A 24,459-nucleotide genomic window follows, 5' to 3' on the forward strand; every position below is an offset into this window, starting at 1 on the left:
CATTTGCATGTCTTGTGTCTATTAATATTGTCTTAATAGTTTTCTTGGTAACACTTTACAATAAGGTTCCATTTGTCAACATTAGTTAACATGAACTAACAATGAGCAGCATTTATTAATCTTGTTTAATGTCAATATCAACATATAGTAATATATTTTAAGTTGTATTTGTTAACATTAATGCACTATGCACTATGAACTAAATGAACAATAGTATTTTTATCAACTAACATTTAACAAAGATTAATAAATACTAAAGTAAATGAATGGAACCATATTTTGTAAAGTGTTACCGTTTTCTTTCGTAATGTGAACCTGGTTTCTATGCATTTTATGGTACTGTTTTTAATTTCTGTATCTTTAAATTTCTCTTTAATTTATTAAAAGATTATTATTATTATTATTATTTTTCTTGTGTGTTTATTCTCTCTCATTTAGGGCCTGATCTTCCGCTTTAAATTCCTGATGTTGGTCACGTTGGCATGTGCTGCCATGACTGTAATTTTCTTTATTATAAGTCAGGTATAGATTGGTTTCCTCTAAATCTGTTTCTTGTTTCATCATATTCTTAATATTTTTAATTATAGGTGTAGACTGATATTACAGTATTATTTACTAGCTTTCTCTCTCTCTGACAAGCATGTGTCATTTTTACGATAATTGAAATAATTGTTTTTTTCTGAGAGGTAATAAACTGATTAGATTTTGTTGATTCAGATGATGGTGTTTGCTGATTTTTTTTTGCATGCGTTTTATGTTGATAGGTGAATGAGGGACACTGGCACTGGGGTGGGTACACGGTTCAAGTGAACAGTGCCTTCTTCACTGGCATTTATGGCATGTGGAACCTGTATGTGTTTGCCCTCTTGTTCCTCTATGCACCGTCTCACAAACGCTATGGGGACGAGCAATCAAGCAGTAAGAGTTTGTCTTTTTTTAAAACTGAGTTACAGAATACAGATTTATGTTTAGCATGGAAAAAAAATCAGTGCCTGCAGTACTGCGAATTTGTAAAAGACATACTTGGCAACATGGTTAGTGTCCTGGTGTTCCGTTTGTTTTACAGACAAGCTGACTTTAGACAGGAAATCATCATGCCAGGGAAGGGTGGGGCTTGGTTTTGTTTTGTTTTTTCCTATGGGGAAATGGGCCTCTGGCAGCAGTGGGTGTCTCTAATGTGGGCCAGATTTCCTACTTGGTCTGGTGTAATGAAAACCATCTATCTCTTGACATCATCCTTGAAGCTGTATTTACTTTTTTTTTTCTGTCCCCAAATGGCACTCTTTGTTATTAGAATAGTCATTCCAGAGCTAGATCTTTAAACAATACTTAGAAAGTTTTGTGTTTTGTTTTATGGGTAGAAAAAGAGTTTTGATGTATGAAGGCGCTTGGTGCCAAGTGGTAAACAGTCATCAGCTCTCTGTGTGATTAGATGAGGCTCCAAATGAGTAACATTTTCCAGGCAACATAGCAAATGTATTGGGCCCTATTTTAAGAGCATTAGAGCTAAGCGCAGCACTATGCCATAAGTCAAAAGCACAAAGTCAATGGGCATGGGCATGAAGTTTTGGTATTTAAGTGCAAGCATGCGCTAAGTCAAGGCGCAAGTGGGTTTGGCGAAGTGTGCAAAGCGCTAATCGGGTCAAGTGCAATTTAATCATGGAATCTCAAAACTCCAAAGTCTTGGCGCAATGACCTATTTCTCAGGAAAATAGCAAATTGCGCTTTGCGCCACTTCATTTACATACAATACACCCACAGTTTGCTTGCAAACACTCCCACCCACGAAAATTGCGCTTAAAATGAGCACTTTGAAAATTGGATAAGATGCTGCACACGGTCGTAGCGCTCACAAAAATAGAGCCCTAAATCTGTTTCAAACTGTTCCTACCCAGTTACAATGACCTGTTAGTGTTTGAGTGCTGATCAATTCCTGATATAAATACCTCTCTTCGATCTAGGTGATCAAGGTGGAAACAGTGGTGAGGACATACAGCTGACTACCACCATCACACATGTGGACGGACCTACAGAGATCTACAAAATGACCGGCAAAGAAGCTCAAGAGTAACCGTCCCCTCAGCCAACAAGAGTACAAAAAGAGCTAGACTTTCTAAACACCTGAGTCTCAAAAGTTCAAACAATAAATTTTGGTGCCCTGTGTGGTCCCCCTCATTTCAAACATGACCTCACAAATGTTAAACCCCCTTTTACAGTTTGATTAGTGATGTAACTTGTTAAACAATTTTTTTATTCCACTAAAGTTCAGTGTAGGAGCAGCTGCTTGTGCAAAGCTGTAGAAAAAATCTTTTTTTTTCACACCATCTTGTGGGTGCAGGGAGAAATTGTGAAGTTTACCTTGCAATATGGATTGGCGCAGACACTGGTGTTTCCAAGGACCAATACAAAGTACTTCTAAAAACAGGGAGGAAAGGGAAAAAAGGTCCATTTTTTTAATGATGCAGCAATAAGTAATAATTTTCTGTTTGTGTGTTTTTTAGCTTTTCCCTTCCTTTATTGAGGGTATTTTGTAATACAATTACCAAACAGGAAGAGGAAAGGCGTTGTCAACATACCGTATTGGTATTTATGTTTGTGTCAGTTGATCCTTACTCAACGGACTTCCTTAAACACTCCTTACCAAATGTAAACACACCCAAGGAACCTGTAACACAATTGCCTGAGTTCAAAGGTCTCTCTGAACAAGGGGCGAGATAACTCAAGTGACGTATACATTCGGATCCTTATGGCCTACATTCATTATGTTACAATGTATAGGTATATTTTTTATAAAGTGCTTATTTTCATCTGTATAAATGCATTAGCAATTGGACTGTATCACTGTGTTGTATATCTTTTTGAGTTTTCAAATCTGTACAATAGTATCACTTGTGGAAATCTAGATTTTCTTGTTGTTTTTTTTCATGCTTTTTATGCTAATTTAAAATAATAAAAATAAAGAACTTTGATCTGTTTGGTTTGTGACACATTTGAATGGTACTATAGAGTTTTGGTGCAGTAGAAATAAATTGGGGGAAACAATAAAACCTTTGACAGAGAAGGCAAATACGTATAAAACAAATGTTTGTTTGATTAATATAATTTGTATCTCACTTCAAAGTTTAATTTGCATCCTCAATTTAGCCATGTGACCACCAGCAAGACTTTAGTCAGTATGCTGTTGTAAAATATTTATATTTAACTTTATCTTGATTTGACTCTATTTCATGAGAATACATTACTGCAGGCACAAAAGGGGGATTTGGCTCTGTATTATCTCCACAGGAGAAAATACTCATGGCTGGTTTAGAATCTGTATTATATAGCAAACCCTGCCAGCACCACTCCATTGCTTAGTATGCTGCTGTCCTCTTCCTCTGGCCATCTCTGCAACTTAGACAGCCTTTCAGTGTCTTAGCCACAACAATAACCTGCTGTATTCTTTGACCAGGTGCAGGCTAGAGCTCCACTGGTGCGGTTATAGTGAAAATATCATTATTGGTGATAACGGAAGTACATTTAATATATACATTAATTATTATGAGTAGTTATAGAATTTTAGCCCGCCGTGTAGCATTTAAAACTCAAGAAAAATATGGGTTTTGCTTCAGAAGTTGCCAAGGCCACTTAATTCTTTTTGAAAATCACATAGTTGCAGGGAAGTAATTAGCACATTCTTGTAACTTTGATTATGGCGCTGTAAAGAGACAACCCTTGGGTTTTGGAAGATTTAAAGTGTGAACACTGCTTGCTTTCCAGTCAAGGTGAAAAACAATCTGCGGCGTCTCTCTCCACAGTTCGGTGGCTGCAAAAGGTCGATTGTGTCGTCATACTGTGAGCCGCCTGTGATTGGTTAGCGTAGGTGGAAGTGCTACAAACGGTGTCATTCACAAAGTAGAAAGAATACATTACAATTGCGATAAAGAATGCAAATAACTTTCAAACAGTATTGAGTTCTATTTTTTCCTGACAATTTCCCACAATGACCGTTTGAAGTTGAAGTGAAACCAATTCGGGACGTATTCAAGAGATCACAGTTCGAGATTTTTTAAAGGTAAGAGTCAATTGTCGACGGCGGATGTACTTTACAGCTTTAACTTACTCTGTTCTTTCACATAAATAAGATTATATGTCGCGGCTGTACATCTTATTTTAAAGTTGAATGTTGTCGACTCGTAATCCTTGAGTTTATGTCAATTTACAAACTATCACAACTCAGGGAAATGTTAAATGACTCTTCCAAACTACAGTAAATCAATATGTGCTTTCAAATCCACGTTCTAACATTCACAATTTCAGTCAATGCCTAGTATCCACCCTTTGATGATCGTACACCCCGTATGCGAGGGAAATTCCTGTGTTTGAATCATTCTTACAGTAGGCCTAAATTAATCCAATTTGAGAAAATATAGTCATTTTTAGATGACCAGAAAGCATTTGAAGTGTTTCTACGAAATGCTGAAATGCCTCACATCAAACTACAAGTAGAGACAAGATGATTGAATTTCCTTCTTCCAAGACAGTGTTATCATAAAAGATGTGCTCCAAATGTAATACCGGCTATGAAACTCAGAGCCCAGACATGTCCATAAACTATCAAACCCCTAGTTTGCCCCTCTAAAAGGGGTTTGCACGCATGACTACACTGTTAATGACCCGTACTCATTAGTTCACATTTAAACCCAGCGAGCAAGCCTTTCATTAATAAAAATATCAGCCTTGCATTATGATTAAACACAAAGACCTTCCCGAGTCCTTGAGTCCATCCACCACTGCTCTGATGCCATGATGTGTTTCTAGTCTGATACTGCCTGCTCAGTAGCCACATCCTGACATGTTGTCTTTGTATCTAGTCTGATCATGTTTGGAAGATAACATATGGCCCTATGAGGATGTCAGAGAATTCCCACACAAGTATACAGTTAACACAATTAAAATAACCTTATCAGTTTTGTTTAGAGGTGAAAAAAAAAAAAAAAAAAAAGAGTTAAAAGAGGTGTGCATTACAATTGCAGTGATTAACCACAGTGCTGTTCAAATCTGCCCTGTGTTTACGTTCTGTCTGATAGTCAGAGGATGTGACTGGAGATAGAGCTCTGCCGAAACCAAACCTCCATCTTATGAAATGTCTGAGATTTAAACAATGCCATCTTTTTGTGCCACAGAGTTTAAGATCTCTAACATCAGTACACACAGACAGGAATCATCAATGGCGGGCTGGTTTAGGAAAAAACATTTACATTACAAAAATGCAGTTTGTGCATGACCCCACCAGCAAAAGGCTGTCATTTGCTTTTTAGATGCTCAAAACTGTCAAAAAACAATGACCTACTGCACCTCTAGACCAGCCAGCTTTGAAATATAGGACCGAAGACTTGAACTCTTTCAAACACATGTTTTCCCATTACACAAGGAAATGTAAAAAGCATTGCTTAGCAACATGCTATGACGCATTCAATTAGCCTGATGCAAAAATCACAGTTTTAGCTTTAATATTTATATATTGTGATGTGATTTAGGCTTTTGGTGATGATGTCCAATATATTCACTGTTCCAATTAGATTAGATTATAAGACTATAATTACATTGGTTATTGGTGAAGTTGGGTGTCATCAAACGGCATTGTAAGTTGCAGCCAGTGTTCAGAATTGATGCAATAGTTCATACCCTTTTTGAGTTTGATTGAGAAACTTAGCGTTGCACCATTTTGGTTTCCTCAGAAGTCAGTTTAGGAGCTGCTTTATCTCACCACCTTACATCTGTCACCACATTTCTTCTCTTAAATCACAATACAATGTGGAACTAAATAAGGAAAGATATAAATGATTATGTTTATTGTCAAGTTGTGATCTTGCATATTAGCCAAGGAGATCTCCAAATGGGGGTGAAATCTCCAAAAAAGGGTGGGGTTACTCTAAAAGGGGGTTGTGCCAACTCCAACAGGGGGCATCACTTCCACTCAAGATTAAGGTTAGAGAAAGGGTTAGGTTAAGGGCTCCCTATATAATTGCTGCTGGTTTGGAGCTCCCAACCCCTTTTGGAGCTCAGTCTGCAGATACATCCTTCTCTAATTAGCAGGAAGTCTGAGAGGGGCACTTTTAACCAAAACTTTTGCCCTGTTGGCATTGTAGATATAATTCTATTTTCTCCAAACATTTCAGAAGGATAAAGCTGCAGGCATTGCTCCAAAAAGGAGTGGGAGCTCCTAACCACCATTAAAGATATAGGGAGCCCCTTACCCAATCCTTTCCCTAACCTTAACCATGAGTGGAAGTGACACCCCCTTTTGGAGTTGGCGCAACCCCCTTTTGGAGAAACCATGCCCCTTCTGGAATATTCCCGCCCTCTTTTGGAGATTCTGCCCCCATTTGGAGGTCTCTGGCCTGCCGCTATACCTACTTGAAATATTTGCACAGACAGCTTTGTCAAATCAATCTGTAATCAGCAAACCATCAGTCAAAAATATTCAAACCCAGTAACAAAGTTGAAGAATTGTTTGTACAGGCACTGCCCTGCTGACCTTGCACTGACTCAGTATTGTATTTGAATTAAAGGTAGGCCAATAACTCTGCATAGATTTGTGCTGATAACTTATAATTCCAAAACGCAATAATCGGTTATCTGCAAAAATATGCCAATAGTTGCGATAGTAAAAAAAAAAAAATAAATAATTATGCCACCGTGTTCCTCTGTGGTGGGCGCTGAAAAATTCTACAGTATAACAGCGGACTCTAGGGGTGAAATAAAAACAATCACATGGGGATTTGCTGTTTCTAAATCTTTTAGCATTGACAATATTCTTCCATATTTTTATTCTCACTTCAATGCATATTTTGTTATTTTGATAAGATAATTAAGTGTTCTAAATTGAAGCGACTGTATGGAAATGTGCTCCGTCAGCACATACATTGTCTCCAACTTTATATCTAGTGAATAATAATAAACCTTATTCCTCATTAAACCTCATCTAGTGAGTATATAGGCTATAAAAAGTGGTATTTTATAAATACTTCAATATATACCATTGTAACAAAGCTTCTGTTGATTCAAAATAAGAGCCCCTTGTGTGTTTTGGGCTTGTCTGCAGTTAAAAGTCCCATATTTTGCACCAACCTTTTCTGGTTATTATTGGGATTTAAGTTGAACAATAAACTGCACCTGAGATTTTATTTGTAGCCTCAATGTCTGTGCCCGTCATAGTAAGGAAAGACTTAGACATTTTTTTAACATTCTGTTAATTGATTTTAAAAACTGTCAGCCAATTAATCGATTATTGCCTTTTCCACCACCTTAGTTGTAGGTATCTGCAAAATCCACAGTTGACCTCTAATTTGAATTTAATTGTGTAGTTATTACCATACAAGGCTTGGTCTTACAAGTGGCTTTACAAAGACATTTTAAACTGTAGAGAAAAGTCATTGGTTAGCTGGAATGGCAATATATGTCTATATTATTCACCAAAACATCAGGCTTACCTAGTGGCTTGCATCTTCTGATACCATTAGCTGAACAGATATAAAAACCTACCTCATGACCCCAGAATTGGAAACTCAATCAAAACTTTGTAAATCGGTCATAGGTTTCCATGCCAAACATGGACCTGCACCTGAGCAGCTTCAAATTACCATTAAGTTTGGCAACTCTGTCAACAGGTAGCCTTCTTCGTGTTTCTCTTTGGCTTGGCTTGATCTGTTCGGTTGATCATTTTAGTTTCTAATGCAGGTTACTGTTTGCATTGTGTAGGATGATATACTGTGCATATGATTGGTGAACTAGTGAGCATGAGATCAGTGAGAATGGAGTGGACTCTACCTGTATGTCCACCAAGATGACTTCACAAAATGGATTTATAATATCACCCTGGTTAAAACCGCCTTGTGTTTTCTTTGTTAAAAGGCATGTGCATTTCCATCTCAAAAACCAAGCATACCATTTCGAACTGGTCTGTAAATAAGGAACTGATATTAAAATCTGTAATATCTGAATGAAAAATCTCTTTAGTATAAAGCAGCAAGATGTTTTCATTTCTACGTCTGCTGGTGATTTTAAGAAAGAAACATACCATGCCACATTTGTGTAATTTTAATAAGCCTAATACTCAACATACTGGAATGCCATCTACTGGTAATATTGTATCACCATAGTGGATTAGGATATACTTTTATTAATGTAATGAACTTTTTTGTGGTATTTTTAAAGGCATAGTATTAGCATTGTTATAGTATTAGCAAAGACAATTTGGGGCCAAAATATTTCTAATTACCCCAGTGAGCTCTATTGCTGTTCACATTTTATTAAAAGACTGTAAAAAATAAAGTTAAAAGATATCGTTTTGGCAACCTGCAATACCATTTCTTTCCAAGAGGTGGAGTGAGTGGATCACACTTTTTTCTTGGCTCTTGATCATTTGGATATTAAGTCCAGTGAGGGCTTAGTTTAAAAATACTGCCTTTTGACACAGTTTTTCATTGCAGTTTGGTTGGGGTCAGACCTATAGTGAGACATAGCATAAACATTTATTAACACTGACAGATGGTCAGAATGATATGTCCCCTATTTACCTTAACCAAGAACAGTTGGGCTAAGTTTGCATTTGTCTCTATCTCACTGCTGTCTGACACCAACACTTAGCCAATACTGATTAATGCAGAGAAACACGGACATTCCCTTAAGTATAGCTGCCTCTCTGTGGCTTTATATCTGTTAATTAACTACTACTGTTGAACATATTTGGAAATAGTGTGACTCTACTTTTAATTTTAAAAGACAAAAATCAATAGGGCAAGGTGTTATCTAAGAGACCTTCTGTTACGCTATCTGGTTGTATACCTTTTGAGGTGCTGCTTTATTTGTTAGTGACATTCTTCATTTATCTTTATTTTGTAGCATAACACTATTGGCACGGTTTGTCTTACATTTACATTTAAGGTAATTAGCAGACACTCTTATCCAAAGCAGCACAACAAGTGAGATTATGCAGGTAATAGATTGCTAAATTTTTCATGGGAGGTATTCCACACTTTCTAATATGGAACTGAAGTTTAGGTGTGTCTTTCCTGGCATGAACTTGCAATACGTAAAAGGCAACTGTTACAGGTTCAGAGGAATGAGGAAGTGGGAGACAGCGATTCCAACTCAGGAATGTCACTTTTATATACAAAATAATGCGTTCGCTTCAATGCGTAATGATAAAGCTTCATAAACTTAAATTCTCAAAACGGCATCGGCCAACACACATAATCAGCTTGTCATCTGAGCTCTCTCTCTCACACACTCTGAGGACTGGCCCTTTTATTTCCCCCGTCTCTCACTGTGAACACAGAAACAAGCAATTACCAGCAATTCATCTCAGGTGAGAACCCTTACCACTTTATCTCTTTTCAGACGAACGCTCGACCATGCCTTCGTCTCCACAGCTACTTTCCCTGTGCTTACTTGGACATAACTTAAATTTTTTGACAGAAGTCTCTCTTTTGACATTGACTTTCTCCTGAGCAGGTAGGTAGTTTCCCTTGAGAGCAGGAATGGGCAAGGATCAAGGAAGTGGCTCCCATTCGGCAAGTGATGAATGGAAGACATTGATCCAACACGGTGTCTCATTCTGTAAACTGGAAAAGTGTCTATTGCAGTGAGAAGGCCTCAGGTGGGTGAGACACTCAAACAAAGGTCTTTATGGGTATAAGGGAAAGTTCACTGTCTGGAAAGGGCAAAGCAGGGACTGTATGAGAAGTTTGGGAAGCTTCCTCAAAGATCCAAGCATGGGTTTTGGGGGGACTGTAGAAGATGCTTGTGAAGGGAGGTTTGTGAGGGTGATTCTGTGTGGGAGAAGCTCACACCCAGGGTGGCCATAGGGCCCCAAAGTGTTTTGTCCTTGGTTTTCTTTTTGAGGAGAATGGAGCGTGCAGGTGGCACAGAGTCACACAAGTGCTCTCTATGTCCAGACAACCATCTCAATTTCTCTTTTTACTTTGTCAGCCCAGCTCTCATTTAGATTTCATGTTAGGAAGGAAGCAACTCTTCATTTTGGATTCAAGGGGATTTGATAACCAGGAACAAGGTTGGAAAGGAAAACAAACCTATTATTGACAAGAATATCAGTTTCTTCCTGGGATTGCCTTGTGTTCTCATGGTAAGGCCAGAATTATACTCCGGTTTTCTGTGTGCCGCTACATCTTGCACTGATCGTGTCATGTAAATTTAAAAATCAACACTGTATGCGCCTGCCATTGACTGCTCAAAGCATTATCACAAAGCAGTCGTAGCGTGAATGTGTCGAACACATCCATACAGGCTCTAGGTCAAGAGTATACTTTGAGATGCTAAAGTGATCAACTGTGCATGACACCTTACGGCACACAAAACAAAAGAACCCCCCCCCCCGAAAAAAAACAAAGTACCCTAGCCTGTAGGATACGAATCTGTAGATCTCAAGGGTTTGCACACCTGGTACTAGAAAGACTAATCACACTTTGAATTCGGCAACAGAAAGTCGGAAGTTTTGCTGCTGAAATTGGTCTGTGCTTCCCGAAAACTGAATCACTGCCCCCCCAGTGGCTGTAGCTGGAAGTGTTGGTAAACATGTGTCATGTGTGAGACATGAAATGTCCACAAAGTGCTGTCAAAAACAAGTTGTATTTTTAGTTCTAAATGATGTAAATATAGTCTACAGCAATGCATATTGTATTAACTCCCTAACCCAAGCCCTATGAGAGTGGAGTAAAATTAGAATTTTAGAGCAAAACAATGTAAGCGTTTCGGAGGTTGCATTTATGTAAACGTGATTACTTCCGGGTTCCCAATGGTATCTCAGAGGTTGCTCGCACAATGTGCTTTCACTTGAATAGATGAAAAACTATCTAATGGAAGATGCCGCTTGTCAGTAATTTGTCTGAATGGGGCTGATTTCGGGGTACTTGAACTTCTGGAAGCAGCATGTCGATGTCATGTTGCCCAAACCATGGACATGTCAAATACCTCAGTAATAAAGGAAACTTATACTTTCCTGCAGCAAAGCAGTTTTGCATGTTTTATGTTCTACCAGGACTACTTGGTTTAGTAGGACAGCTGAGATCTCTAACTGCTTGTTGATCCTCACTGAAGAATGTAATGAAGCTCTTTCAGAGTGTGTTTTGTGTTTAGGGGAACTCTTTTAGTGCACACTATAGTATAAAGTCTTTATGGGTCTTTTTGCCTTCTATCCCCCAGTTATATTGCAACAGAACATAAAACAAATGGGTTTCCCCAAGGAATCAGGCAGCATATTCCGTTGGTTGTTTTCTTGTCATGCCCCTTCTTGGAAATTTTGGGTACTATGTTCCAGCCCATTCATTTTCACTTTAGAAACATTGCCACTTTCTCTTTCCCCTCACTGAGCATAAAGGGAGTTTCTCTGAAGTCTCTTTCTTGTGTGTTTGCTCCTAACCCTGTCACATGTTCTGGTTACAAGTGAGTAGACAAAGTTAAGGACAAAAGTAGACTAGTGTAGGTTATGGGCCAATTTGTTTCGTCCTTTATCAGGCATGAAATTGCAGTGGCCTCATGGTGTGTCTGACTCCAGATCAGAAGGTTGTGTGTTCAAATCACGTCAGGGTCATATTCTTTTATAAACTCTAGTGTACACAGACACAGCATATCCCCGTCACTACCTTTTCCAAGTACTCTCTTTTGGCAAGCAGATCAAGTTTATTGTTAACTAAACAACATGCCTCTGAGACAGTTTGTATCATTATGTTCAGAGCCTCTGCCTGGTCTAAAATAGCTTCATGAAATGTATACACCACACAATTCTGATTCTGAGAGGTAGTGTCAGCTATGCTAGGGTGTAATAGTCATCATTTGGTCACTATGAGTTGTAGTACAATGACTCTGGTCTTCTCATCAGCCTGTCAGTGCTCAAATATTGCACAGTTATCCATTAAACCTGCTTTTATGTGGGTTCCATCTGCCAGATATCACTACTTTACCTTATAGTGCTTAGATTGTTCCTTTTTTTGTCCAATTACTATTGGTGCTTGCTAATGGAATTTTCACTTACTATTGCTAATAATTCAGATTAGGGATTTGAAGAAACCGGCATCTGGTGACACATCTGATCATGTGGCATGCAGAAAATCTGGTGACGTTCTTGTGTGGAATTCCCTCAAATGTGTGCAGATCCAGACAGGCTCTTTAGGGTTTCCTTTTAAAAGTATGCATTGTCTGCTTTCGGAGAATTCTTAGTCTATAGATGTTTTATCTTTCTGAATTTCTTATCACTTTGCTGTAAAGGTGGATGTAGTTGTGCTTGTCACTAGGCTGCATGTGTATTTGTGAGAATGTGAAGTGTTCATACAAGTGTATGGAAAACATAGACTGTATCTCCTACATATCTCTTTCTTTGTTGCTAAGCTGCTCTGTGTGGTACATTGATATGTCTCCTCATACCCATGTCTTATCTCATTCTTCATTGAAATATCTGACATTACAAACACAACCCTCTCCTGTAAGCTACGCTGTGTGGCCATCTGCAGAGACATGGGAAACCACTGTTGTGACTATAGTATTATTGATGGTGCTTTCTGGGAGTTAAACGAACCCCTAAACAGGCCAGGCTCCAGCTTTAAAAGGCCTAGGGTTTCCTTTTTTTTTGTCTTTTTTTTCTTTCTGGCATGTCAAAGGGGTCCAACACTTGCAAGATCCAAAAAAGATGCTTATGTAAAAAAATAGACTTCAGTTTTCCATGTGACACTATGTCTATTGCATAGTGCAGAGTATGTTTGACTGTCTGCACGCAGCCCAGTTTTTCTAGACATGCAGACAGTCCAGTGAGGCTACAGGGGTGGGGGAGCTCATGTTTGATCTCCACTTTGGAGCCCCTGTGTAGAGCCTAACCCAAGTATTAAACTTTGGCATGCAACTTGTCCTAAACCATTTGTGTTATCTTTTGGATTTTTTTTTACTTAAACCGGATAAACAACAACACTTAGAAAACCCCAGCAGCCACCTAGCATCACCCGAGCAACCGTGCAAAACATCCTTGCAACAGCATAGAAACACAAAAACCCTACTCAGAACAACTTGGCAACCACATAGAAACACCCTGGCAAACATCCACAACTAACAGCTTAATGGAGGTTTTGCATGGGTAAGTAGCACTGATATATTCTTTAGAAAATCTAGTCGTAATTTAAATAAATGAGTTCAATAAAAGACTTTCTCACCATTTGTTAATTTATCTTCGGTGTTTAAAGGGATAGTTCTCCCAGAAATGAAAATTCTCTTATCATCCCAGATGTGCATGATTTTCTTTCTTCTGCTGAACACACATTAAGGTTTTTAGAAGAATATCTCAGCTCTCTAGGTACATTCAATTGCAAGTGAATGGTGACAAGACCTTTCAAGCTCAAAAAATAATTTAAAGGCCACATAAAAGTAATTCATACAACTCCAGTGGTTAAATCTACATGTAAGTCTTCAGAAGCGATATGATATATGTGGGTGAGAAACAGATCAATATTTCAGTCCTTTTTACTAAAAATTAATGATTTATAGTAAAAAAAGGACATAGGAGACTTAGGAATGGGAGACGGCCAAGCTTTTTCAGTCTCTCCTCTCCTGCTCTGTCTTCCCCTCCCCTACCTCCCCCTGTTCCCGTCCCTGCTCCCCGGAGATGGGGATTTATTCGCCCAAACCCTGCTCCGTGGGCCTAATGGGGCACCTCTACCCCACCTTCTGTATCTCCATCCCTTTCCCGCCAGGTTGGAGAATCTGTGGCCGCAGGTGCGGGGGAAAGTCTGGGCCGATGTGCTGTCGCTGCGGGGAGCCAGGCCACGTCCAGGACCAATGTTCGGCGATGGATGTGGGGGTGTCGGTCCGTGTCCCAGACGCGCCGCATACCACCCCCGACCAAGCAGGGACGTACCAGATACCTGTGAGTATTCACAGGCAAAAATATAGAGTAGAGGCTGCAGTTAGTTCTCGTCTCACCCATCCACTGATTTTGGGTACGAATTGGCCAGCATTTTAGTCATTATTGGGGAGATTATGTGCAGATGGGTCCTGTACCAAAGTGTCTTGGTTTGATTCGCTGGCTGGGGAGGTGGAGCCGGGACCGTCTGTGTCAGCTCTGCGTCAGGATGATGCAAGGGGTGGGGGAAGTCCTGGCTTGGGGTGAGTCCTGGCTCTTCAGAATCATCTTGAGTGGGGATTCCGAAGGAATCGATTCGGACAAGTGTGTACCACCCACAAACGGATGACTTGGTCAAACGGTTTAATCAAACCCTGAAAAAAATGATTTGAACGTTTGTGCAGGAAGATGCTCGGAATTGGGATTAGTGGCTTGAACCCCTGTTATTCTCAGTTCGAGAGGTCTTGCAAGCCTCCACGGGGTTCTCCCCGTTTGAAATATTGTATGGGCATAAGCCTTACAGTGTCTTAGACGTCGTGATGGAAAATTGGGACGAGGGACCTTCAAACAGCAAAAACGAAATTCAATATGTTCTTGACCTGAGAGCAAAACTCCACACATTGGGGCAGCTATCGTAGGAGAATTTATACAGGCTCAAGAACATCAGTCCCGGCTGTATAACGGGGGGGGGCGCGGCTACAGGAATTTACACAGGGAGATAAAGTCCTTGTATTACTACCCACATCAAGCTCGAATTTACTTGCAAAGTGGCAAGGGCCCTTTGAGGTCACACGGTGAGTCGGGAAAGTCGATTATGTGAGAGAGTGGAGAGAGAGAGCCCAGCTGAGAATCTGCTTGTGTGTTGGCCGCTGCCGTGTTTCAACTTTTGAGTTATTGACCTGAAGCTTCACTGCTGCGCTTTTAAGCGAACTTGATTGTTTTGTTAATAAAAAGTGACATTCCTGAGTTGGAATCGCCGTCTCCTGCTTCCTCATTTCTTGAACCTCATTACACTCTCATTCTACATTTCTGTTTGTTTTCATCTCTCGCTTTCCCGTACAGGAGCTCCCTCAATAAAATGTTACAAAGATGCTCCCAGTCACTTCTCTGTGACATTACTGTGTTTTCCCAGTTATTGAACCCACCAGCATATTAATTTGGAAGAGCTGAGCGTAGACCTTTGGCCTTGGATAGCGATCTATAATCTGATGTATTCATACACAGTCGAGCTCCCCGTGCCTGGGGTTTCATAAAGACTGCTTTGTTTTAGAGCTGTAGTCTAAACGCAGAGGACTGTTGGGGTGAGTTTGTTGTTCGGAGTTGAATAGTTGTGCATTTCTCAGCTGGTGGAAATGAATGGGGGCATTTAGTGGGGGGTGGCAGGGAGAGAACACAGTGGTTGTGAGTTTTATTGCACCTCTGTTGCACCAGCATATTTGGCATCATGCCATTAGATATGCTCAAACTCTTGTCCACAGCTGCATCCTCTGTAATTCTTTTTCAATCAACTAAAAACACAAAAATAAAACTATTTTGCCTCAAACTGTTCCCGCACCCAGAATTTTCCTGAGTTGCTTAACATTTGAGAACTACCTCTCCACCAGTTTTCCCCTCATGACAAAGCCATTTGTTCTCCAAATTGTGAAACCTCGACACACAGCTCCTGGTTATAAGGCCACACACATGCTGACGTACAGGAGACATTATCTCCTAGTGCTGGCGTTTGTTTAGGCCCCAGGCATGGCTGATAATAGCCCATTATTGTAGCCCCGGCCCTATGTCGTTCAATGTGGATTGGCTCTTTTTTGTGGACTTGATCACATATTCCCATCTGCATGGAGTCACTGCACTCTATGTTTAACTCGGCCATTAATACTGCATGATGGTTGGGCAAGTGCATGACATCACCTTTTTACTTCATACTGTATGCTGCAAAGTTCAGCTTTAAATTGCTCTTGCAAACTGGCCTTATTGATGGTGATACAATGCATCTAATGGTTGAGGGCTTTTATATAAAATCCACAATTAGTATGGAATGATCCTTTATTTAACATAATAGAGATGGTTCTTTGCATTAAAGAGAGAGTTCATCCAAAAATGAAGATTCTGTAATCATGTACTTGCCCTAATTTTGTTCCATACTGTACAACTTCCTTTATTCTGTGGAACACAAAAGTAGGCAGAAAGAGAGGCAGTCACCATTGACTTTCATTGTATGGTAAAAAAAGAAAAAGATGCAATGAAATTGAATGGTGAGTGAGGCTGTCATTCTGCCCAACCATCTTTTCTTTTTGTGTTTCATGGAAGAAAGAAAGTCAAGTGGGCTTGGAACAACATTAAGGCAAGAAAATAATGACAGAATTTTAATTTTGGGTGAACTATCACTGTTTTTTCTCCCTTTTTCTCACAATTTGGAATGCCCAATTCCCAATGCGCTCTAAGTCCTCGTGGTTGCGTAGTGATTCGCCTCAGTCTGGGTGGCGGATGACGAATCCCAGTTGCCTCCGCGTCTGAGACCGTAAACCCGTGCATCTTATCACATGGCTTGTTGAGCGCGCCGCCACGGAGACATAGCGCGCGTGGAGGCTTCAGGCCATCCACCGCGGCAACCATGCTCAACTCACCACGCACCCCACCGAGAACGAACCATATTATAGCGACCACGAGGAGGTTACCCATGTGACTCTACCCTCCCTAGCAACCGGGCCAATTTGTTTGCTTAGGAGACCTGGCTGGAGTCACTCAGCACGCCCTGGGATTCGAACTAGCGAACTCCAGGGGTGGTAGACAGCGTCTTTACCACTGAGCTACCCAGGCCCCTGGGTGAACTATCACTTTAATCGAAGGTAAAATCTAAGGCTGCACGATTTGGTCAAAAAATCATAGTTTATAATAGTAATCATCATCTAGCATATGTTTAGAAAAACAATAAAAAAAACAGCACCGACAGACACGAAAACGTATTTGGTGTGAATAAGTTATGTTTGGCTTATACTCTGCTGCAAGTAGAAAGCGTCGAGTTGTGGTGTTCATGCTATTTCTCAGTTTTCAGCGCTCTCTCAATTGACCCCAAGGTGTCTTGATTAATTGCGATTAATTGCGCAGCCCTAGTAGAATCATAATTGCTTTCTAACAAGACTAATCTGCCAGTCCCATACTGGACCTACTGAATTGTTCATGCAGTGTGTAACACCCTTTCAGAATACTGTGTTATTCTGAAGTGTAGATATGATTTGCATTGACACATCTTCATGTCGGATAAAAAGATGTTGATGCATTCTGTAGAATAACTCTTGATCAATACCTCTGTTTGTTGAAAATCTGCATGCACAATGAAATGTGAAGTGGTTTCCAAAGTTGTTTCCATAGAACTTGTCGCTGGGTGTTAACATACTGCTTTCCCAAGAAGTGAACTCTGACCTACATAATTACATTTTCATAAACTCTTCAAAAGGCCCTAAAGAGATGGTTGGGAGGTATTTGGACAGTTATCTATATCTCCCAGCCTGCCAGTTGGTTACGATAAAATGTATTTTCACAGTGTGAAATCTTCATAGTTAAGTACAAGTTCACCATTCCAAAGTGCTGTGCAGTCACAGCAATACATGTTGAGCGAGAGTGAGTTGCAATACTTAGACCAGTTCTTCAGGGCATGCTGCTGTCATCATGAGAGCACGCAACTAAGTGAGTAGTTGGCAAGAGCTGATAACATCTGTTAAACTAACATGGGAAGTGACCTGTTGGTGACCTCAGGGCTTATAGAGTACCACTCAGAGTAGGAGAAGTTTTGTACTCTCTCTAAAAGTGTAACACCTCATACACACAACATACCCCCCTCTGCAAAAACAATGTGATCAGCACCTTTTTTCCAGTTGAGCCATACAGAGAGACTCTTATCTGTGGTGACGGTCATCTATAAAAATCTGGTGTGGTTGTGAAATTCTGTCATTGTGTACTGTAAATGATGGAATCCAGTATCAAAATGTACTTTGTATCTTCTGTTACTATATTTAGCCATTGAGTTCTAGTGTTTTATTTAGACATCATAGTAGACGGCTTAGGAATTTTCCACCCTGTCATACTCATTACACTCATTACAAGTCAAAGCAATGGGAAATGCCTCAGAGATTGTTCCCAACTTATTAAATGCCATAGATAGCTGTTTGGAGAAAGAAATGATAGTCAGAAAACTACATTTTTTCATGCTAGCCCATGCAAAACTCGCCTCCACAATGGTCCCTTCTTCAATGTAAGTAATCTTACTTGGGTTCACATGTAAGTCTGTTGGATTTTATCGTTTGCCAGGTGAAAATCAGGGCCCGTATTCACAAAGATTTTTATCTCACTACTAGGAGTTCTCCAAAGAATTCCTAGCTAGGAGTTTTTGCTTAAAACCAATTCACAGAACTGCTAAGAGCAAGTTTTACAAAGGAAATCTTAAAGTCCGTATGTAACAGAAGTTGCGACCGACTATACTTCAGTATCGTGACATATTTCCGAGTGAGGAATATTGAATGGATTTTATCCACTGGGAATTGACCGGATCTAGAAAAGTAGGCATTCCATACAGAAATGGAGGCAGATCTGAACACAAGTTAACAATCAGTTGTGGAGGACTACTTGCCGCCTAAAACACCACCAGCAATCGCTTTCGATGGGGAAGAAGTTTGTTTGCAGCAGGTGGAGGAGGACGAGGAGCAGGAGTACACAGAGGATCATTTTATCGTGGGAAGCAAGCCTTATATGTTTGAGCCATTACCTGCTGAGAGTACTAACGGTGACCTGGACATGGAGGCTCAGGAGCAAGTTCACCCTCGAGAGCATCTCGATGTCTCCCAATGGTGATGCTAATTTTTCAAAACTAATTGTTATTTTATATTACTGCTGCAACCTTTATTACATTAACCGGTGTTTAATTACTGCGTTTTGACAAATTTGAGATGATATTTTTTTTTCTGTTTTAAAATGAACAAAAGTCCCTACCCTAAATGCTATATCTAAACCTAACTGACAGTGTGATCAAATCAGATGTGAGTTGAACAAAACGGACAACCCTAACCTAAACCCGACACCTAAACCTAACCGATAGTGTCATAAAATTGTATATCGGCCAAATATATATATATATATATATATATATATACACACACACACACACACACACAGTATATTGGACATGTACTGTGATGGCCAGCTATTTGAATCAATGTTTGCTTTTTGAGATAACTAAACTTAAACTGGACAGTTGCATCCCTGCAGTCTGTCCGTTGTCAGTTGAGGTCATGATATTCTGAAAAGGCATTTGTAATTATGTAACTTCTCTATGGAGAGCACTGTAACACTGTCCCACTTTTGTCAGTGCATGACATAATTCCACCAACAAACTTCCTCAAGGCAGGTAAAGCAGAGAGAAAATAGGGCGACTCCCTTGTGAACTCTGAAAATTGTTTTGTCTAAGGGGACTAGTAACCTGAAACACCACCAGAGGAAAACACTGCAATGATTTTTCATTTTTCCTCTAATCTACGCGGATGTCGGTGAAAATAAATGTTTGCTATTATCCATAGACTGCTTTGTCATTTGCTATATTATTCATGAGTGACAATAGCTGGTGTGATTAGTTGTCCTTTATTTGTAAAGTAATGCACAATGCAGATTCCTGCTATTGTAAGTTCAAGAAATACAGGAACCTGGAAACTGATTATAGGTAATACATTACTGGAAGTTTTAAATGATCCAGCTCTTGACATCAGTGCATCTTGTCCTGTCTGACTGGCTAATATTAACCTAACAAATTTTCATAAGATTCTGGTCTATCAGGATAGATCGGTACGAGTAGGCTAACATAAAACATTTGAAAAGAAAGTGAATGACAGAAATGCACATGTCCACAAATCTAAAGAAAGAAAACAGAATAACGTGTATAAAACACCCAATTGTGCCATATTATAATAAAACTTGACATTTGTGGCCTACTTTTACGACTAAATGAGTTGGGCGTAATTTGTTTACATACAGTATTGCAGGTTCCAGCTTTGGTTGCTGAGAACGTTGCATCATTTTACCTGCAGAGAATTGAGTATCACATGATTATGAATGAAGCATCTGCCAGCAGCTGTTGCGTACATAGTTTTACAGTCTTGACCTAAAAGTTTGTGTGAGAAAGGATGTTGGATGCTAAGAATGTGGGAATGTAGAGTGTAGTACATGTGCTGAATACTGACTGACTCCAGTACTGAACTTCCCTCTGGGCACGCTATTTTGACAACAGTAAAATCAAATGTTCTCTTATTGTGTAGATTGCCAAACCTTATCCTAATTTAGATAATTTTGTGTATTGTATAACCTTTTTATTGTGAAATTGTTCTTTGTGAGCTTACATTTAGTTTTTTGCTAGACGAGTGATTTGTTTTGAGAAGTTCTGATGTAGGGTTTGTCAATGCAGTGTTGTCACTACCTATGCAAAACTCGCCTCCACAATGGTCCCTTCTTCAATGTAAGTAATCTTACTTGGGTTCACATGTAAGTCTGTTGGATTTTATCGTTTGCCAGGTGAAAATCAGGGCCCGTATTCACAAAGATTTTTATCTCACTACTAGGAGTTCTCCAAAGAATTCCTAGCTAGGAGTTGTTGCTTAAAACCAATTCACAGAACTGCTAAGAGCAAGTTTTACTAAGGAAATCTTAAAGTCCGTATGTAACAGAAGTTGCGACCGACTATACTTCAGTATTGTGACATATTTCCGAGTGAGGAATATTGAATGGATTTTATCCACTGGGAATTGACCGGATCTAGAAAAGTAGGCATTCCATACAGAAATGGAGGCAGATCTGAACACAAGTTAACAATCAGTTGTGGAGGACTACTCGCCGCCTAAAACACCACCAGCAATCGCTTTCGATGGGGAAGAAAGATGTTCTGGTCTTTGATGCTTGAAAACAGATATATAACTGTCAATGTTACCAACTTTTCTGCAGTGTTAGGATGGCATTTCACATATGACATCTGTAGATTCTGTAAAATCTTTTGTGTTTTGTGTTGCAGTTGTATGGTTTCAAAAATGTCCTCTAAAATGGCAGGCTCAAACAACCTGGTACATGCTAGGAGGATGGTACAACAACTGAGAGTTGAGGCCAGTATTGAGAGGATAAAGGTAAAGTCCATTCTGTTTTCCTAATATATGAGTGAATGTATTAAATACAACCAAAAAACAAAAAAAAGACCAATGCAAGAGGGTGAATCTCACAAAAACATAACAACCCAAAAATGAAAATTCTCTCATCATTTACTCACCCTCATGCCATCCCAGATGTGTATGACTTTCTTCTGCTGAACAAATAAGAAGATTTTTAGAAGAATATCTCAGCTCTGTAGGTCCATACAGTGCAAGTGAATGGTGATCAGACCTTTGTAGATTTTCATTGTTTGGTGAACTATCCCTTTAAGGCCGATACATACTCGACGCAAGTACATGCACGCAGATGCTTCTAGCTACACAAGCTTGAATTTGTGTGTTATTGCTTTTCCAAAATGTGTCAGACTGCTATTCATAACAAAACGCAAGTATGAATATCATTACCAACGTTGCCACAAGGGGCGCTATAGCAGACATTAGTATAAACTGTCTAGAATAAACTACTATTTTGGTGGATCAAAAATCTGAAGTGAGTGTTGCTGAGCAAGTAAGTTAAAGTCAATAGATTTAAAGCAAGTAACTAGTAAAAGGCACAGACTTTTGAAGGTAACTCTGTCACTCTCTTGAGTACAGCGGTTTGTTACCACCATAGTAATGCAAGAAGGCATGTTAAGTATGTTCAACCGGACCGCTCGCTGACCAAGCGCTCTCATTTGCATACTTGCGTAAAGTATTTATATGGCCTTACAATTCTCCCTAAAATGATATATTTTGCAAATAATGAAGCCTGTTTTTGGGACCATTAGGACAATTTTTGGAATTATGACCATTTTAAAGATTCAGTCATTATTTTATTTTTAGTTTTTTCATTTAAAAGTTTTATTTCTAAAGAAATAAATAGTAATGTTGATTTTTTTTTTTATTATCATTATTATTATTATTTTTTTATATAAAATCATGAACACTTAAGTGAGGTGAAGAATTCAGTCTTATCAGTAACCTTAAATTATTTTTTTTTATTCTACATGGGGCACTGGCATCTTATTGGGGCAGCCATGTTAGCATAACATGACCAGCTGAATACTATTCGCTTAATCTCAGTAACTGCTCTGTTATTGGACACTTTCATTTATGTAATAAATGAATCCTGGCTTACTGTGCATAGTGAATTTCTACAATGGCATTGGTAACTGAAAGCTACTGTGTTTGAACGATGCAACATCCACACCACTAGGTGTCAGTGTAAGCCAATGTAAGCCACTTAGACATACTTCAGTGCATCTTTAATGACAGTTAAACACATATCCCCCACATTATTATTACTGTGATGCATCTGGAGTTTTTGTTATAAGCTTATTTTGAACTCATTACTCTAAACGATTCTCATTAGATTCCCATTACTGTAATATATTAGTTTTTTCACATATTGACTTCTCTTATCCAGGTATCTAAGGCCTCAGCTGACCTCATGCGCTACTGTGGAGAACATGCCAAATACGACCCCCTGCTCATGGGCATACCTGCCTCAGAAAACCCCTTCAAGGACAAAAAGCCCTGCACTATATTGTAGTCAACCTGCACAACAAGTGTCTTATTTAATTACTTCTACTCAACTTTGCCTTACGTCCATCTCTAGCTCCTTAGTATAACTTCGTTCCATGTCTTAACTATATTTAGCTCGTACAGTATTTATTACTGTAAACAAACATCAATCAGGACTGATTAATTGCCATCTTGGTGATGATTAGCTTTGTGCAGCTTTTCCATCATGTCTTAACCAGCATCCTTGTGTTCGGTTGTTTGAGCCTAACAGAAGTGAAGTCATTCTAGGAAATAATCCCATAATTAATGCAAAGTTTTGAGGTCTCTAAAGAGTGGTAACTTCCTTTTTCCACCAAATGGTGCCATTAGTTACACTTTGTGGTTGAAATAGGGAAGTAACATTACATGTTGTGATATAAAGAGTTTGCAGCTACACTGACTAACAGATTAAATGCCTCTCGAGGTCTAAGTAGACTGGTTATTTGTTTCTCTAGTAGCACCTATATGTATTCATAGCAAAGGGACTGACAGAAAGATATTGAATTAATGGAAATTGAGGACTTGTCCGTATTTCTAAGTGGATAGTGAATCAGACATGACTTCATAGTGTATTGCAATTGCCAGTGTTCAGGTGCATGCTAGATTAAGCAATATAGAAAACAGTAATAATGTTATACAAATACTGATTAGTTCTCAATGGAATGTGCAAAACCTTTAAAGAAAAGGTACTACAGTGGTTCCATTGTTTTATGAGAAAAGACAACTGATTCCATTGTCCTGCACGTTCAAACCTATGTGCTTTAGTTCATTAATAGAACTATTCCTTATTGATTACAGAATTACAGCTGTATTAAAATGAACAGAGACTTTCTGTCTGTTGACTTGGAGTAAATTTGTTTAATCTGTTTTTTATGCTTTAGATATACACTAGATTTAATGTGCAAAGGTGCCTTTTCTTTCTGATTTAACCATTTTTCCCTATGGCAAGTAAAACAATTTTTTTTAAACAAAGACCACTGCTGTTTGATGCCACTATTTGATCCTGTCTATTAATTAAATATCTATTTTAAAACCTAGGGCAGTCATGAAATGTATGTTTATCTTTCAGAAATTGAATGGACTGAGCAACCGTATAATGATGCTGCAATATCTGTATGATTTTAGAGACATCAGAGAGGCAATGCAGTATTTGTGATCTAATAATAATCTTCACAACCAAATCCCTGTGACATCAGTATCTCTGAAGACACAAGTCTCTTTTTTTCTAATTTCTGTATCTTTTTAAGCCTTCGTAACATGTACTCAACAGACTTTACCTTGAACCTTGAAAAAAGATTTTATTAAAATTGTGAACTAGTAAAACATTGTGCATTGCATGTGATGTCTTTATTATTGTATTGCTTGCAGAATCTAATGTCAGCCCAGTTTATACTTTTTTTGTGTGGTGTTATCAGCAGTGTTGGGTGTGTCCAATTACAAAGTAATTAGTTACTGTAATCAAATTACTTTAAGTAAAAAAGTATTGTAACACATTACATTTTAAATTCTTGTAATCAGATTACAGTTACTGACTTTCAATTAAAGTAATTACTTTTAAGTAAATTATTTGTGCTAAAGTACTATGTGTAATACATTTAAAATATTAATTCATATGTACGTCCATTAGCATTTCTGTGACAGCTGAAGGGTGTGCGACAATGATGAGGAAATATAGACATTTTGAATGAGCAGAAAACCAAAAACTTTTCTTGGAAAAGTGATTTAGAAAGTAACTTAAAAGTAAAATAATTAGTAATGTGATTACTTTTTAGTTGAAGTATTACGTAATCTGATTAAATTTTTAGAGAAGTAATTTGTAGTAAATTATTTATTTTGAGTAACTTACCCGACACTGGT

General features: G+C 38.8%; 2 protein-coding genes across 7 annotated transcripts in view; both read left to right on the forward strand.

Annotated features, from left to right (window-relative positions):
* LOC127442438 (protein wntless homolog) overlaps window positions 1-2,974 on the forward strand; it is a 38,522-nt gene extending 35,548 nt beyond the window's left edge. For 2 of the 3 annotated variants that reach the window (XM_051700481.1, XM_051700482.1), the window contains exons 10-12: window positions 439-522; window positions 765-918; window positions 1,962-2,974. In XM_051700481.1, the coding sequence (XP_051556441.1) occupies window positions 439-522; window positions 765-918; window positions 1,962-2,071 (348 nt within the window). In that variant the 3' untranslated portion in view covers window positions 2,072-2,974. The remainder of the gene's footprint in view (window positions 1-438; window positions 523-764; window positions 919-1,961) is intronic. The other variant, XM_051700483.1, reaches the window with a different exon arrangement.
* An 885-nt stretch (window positions 2,975-3,859) lies between these two features.
* LOC127442449 (guanine nucleotide-binding protein G(I)/G(S)/G(O) subunit gamma-12-like) lies at window positions 3,860-23,927 on the forward strand. 4 transcript variants are annotated; one of them, XM_051700501.1, is made up of 4 exons: window positions 3,860-4,054; window positions 13,737-13,909; window positions 20,931-21,039; window positions 22,466-23,927. In XM_051700501.1, the coding sequence occupies exons 2-4, from the start codon at window positions 13,836-13,838 to the stop codon at window positions 22,589-22,591; spliced, it is 309 nt and encodes a 102-aa protein (XP_051556461.1). In that variant the 5' UTR covers window positions 3,860-4,054; window positions 13,737-13,835; the 3' UTR covers window positions 22,592-23,927. The 4 variants fall into 4 exon arrangements, with proteins under 4 accessions (XP_051556461.1, XP_051556463.1, XP_051556462.1 ...); XM_051700503.1 differs by lacking the exon at window positions 13,737-13,909 and adding an exon at window positions 9,499-9,643 and having other exon boundaries at window positions 3,863-4,054; XM_051700504.1 differs by lacking the exons at window positions 3,860-4,054; window positions 13,737-13,909 and adding exons at window positions 9,189-9,352; window positions 9,499-9,643.
* Window positions 23,928-24,459: the final 532 nt, after the last annotated feature.

Source organism: Myxocyprinus asiaticus, chromosome 6, assembly GCF_019703515.2.
Source record: "Myxocyprinus asiaticus isolate MX2 ecotype Aquarium Trade chromosome 6, UBuf_Myxa_2, whole genome shotgun sequence".
Lineage (NCBI taxonomy): Eukaryota > Metazoa > Chordata > Actinopteri > Cypriniformes > Catostomidae > Myxocyprinus > Myxocyprinus asiaticus.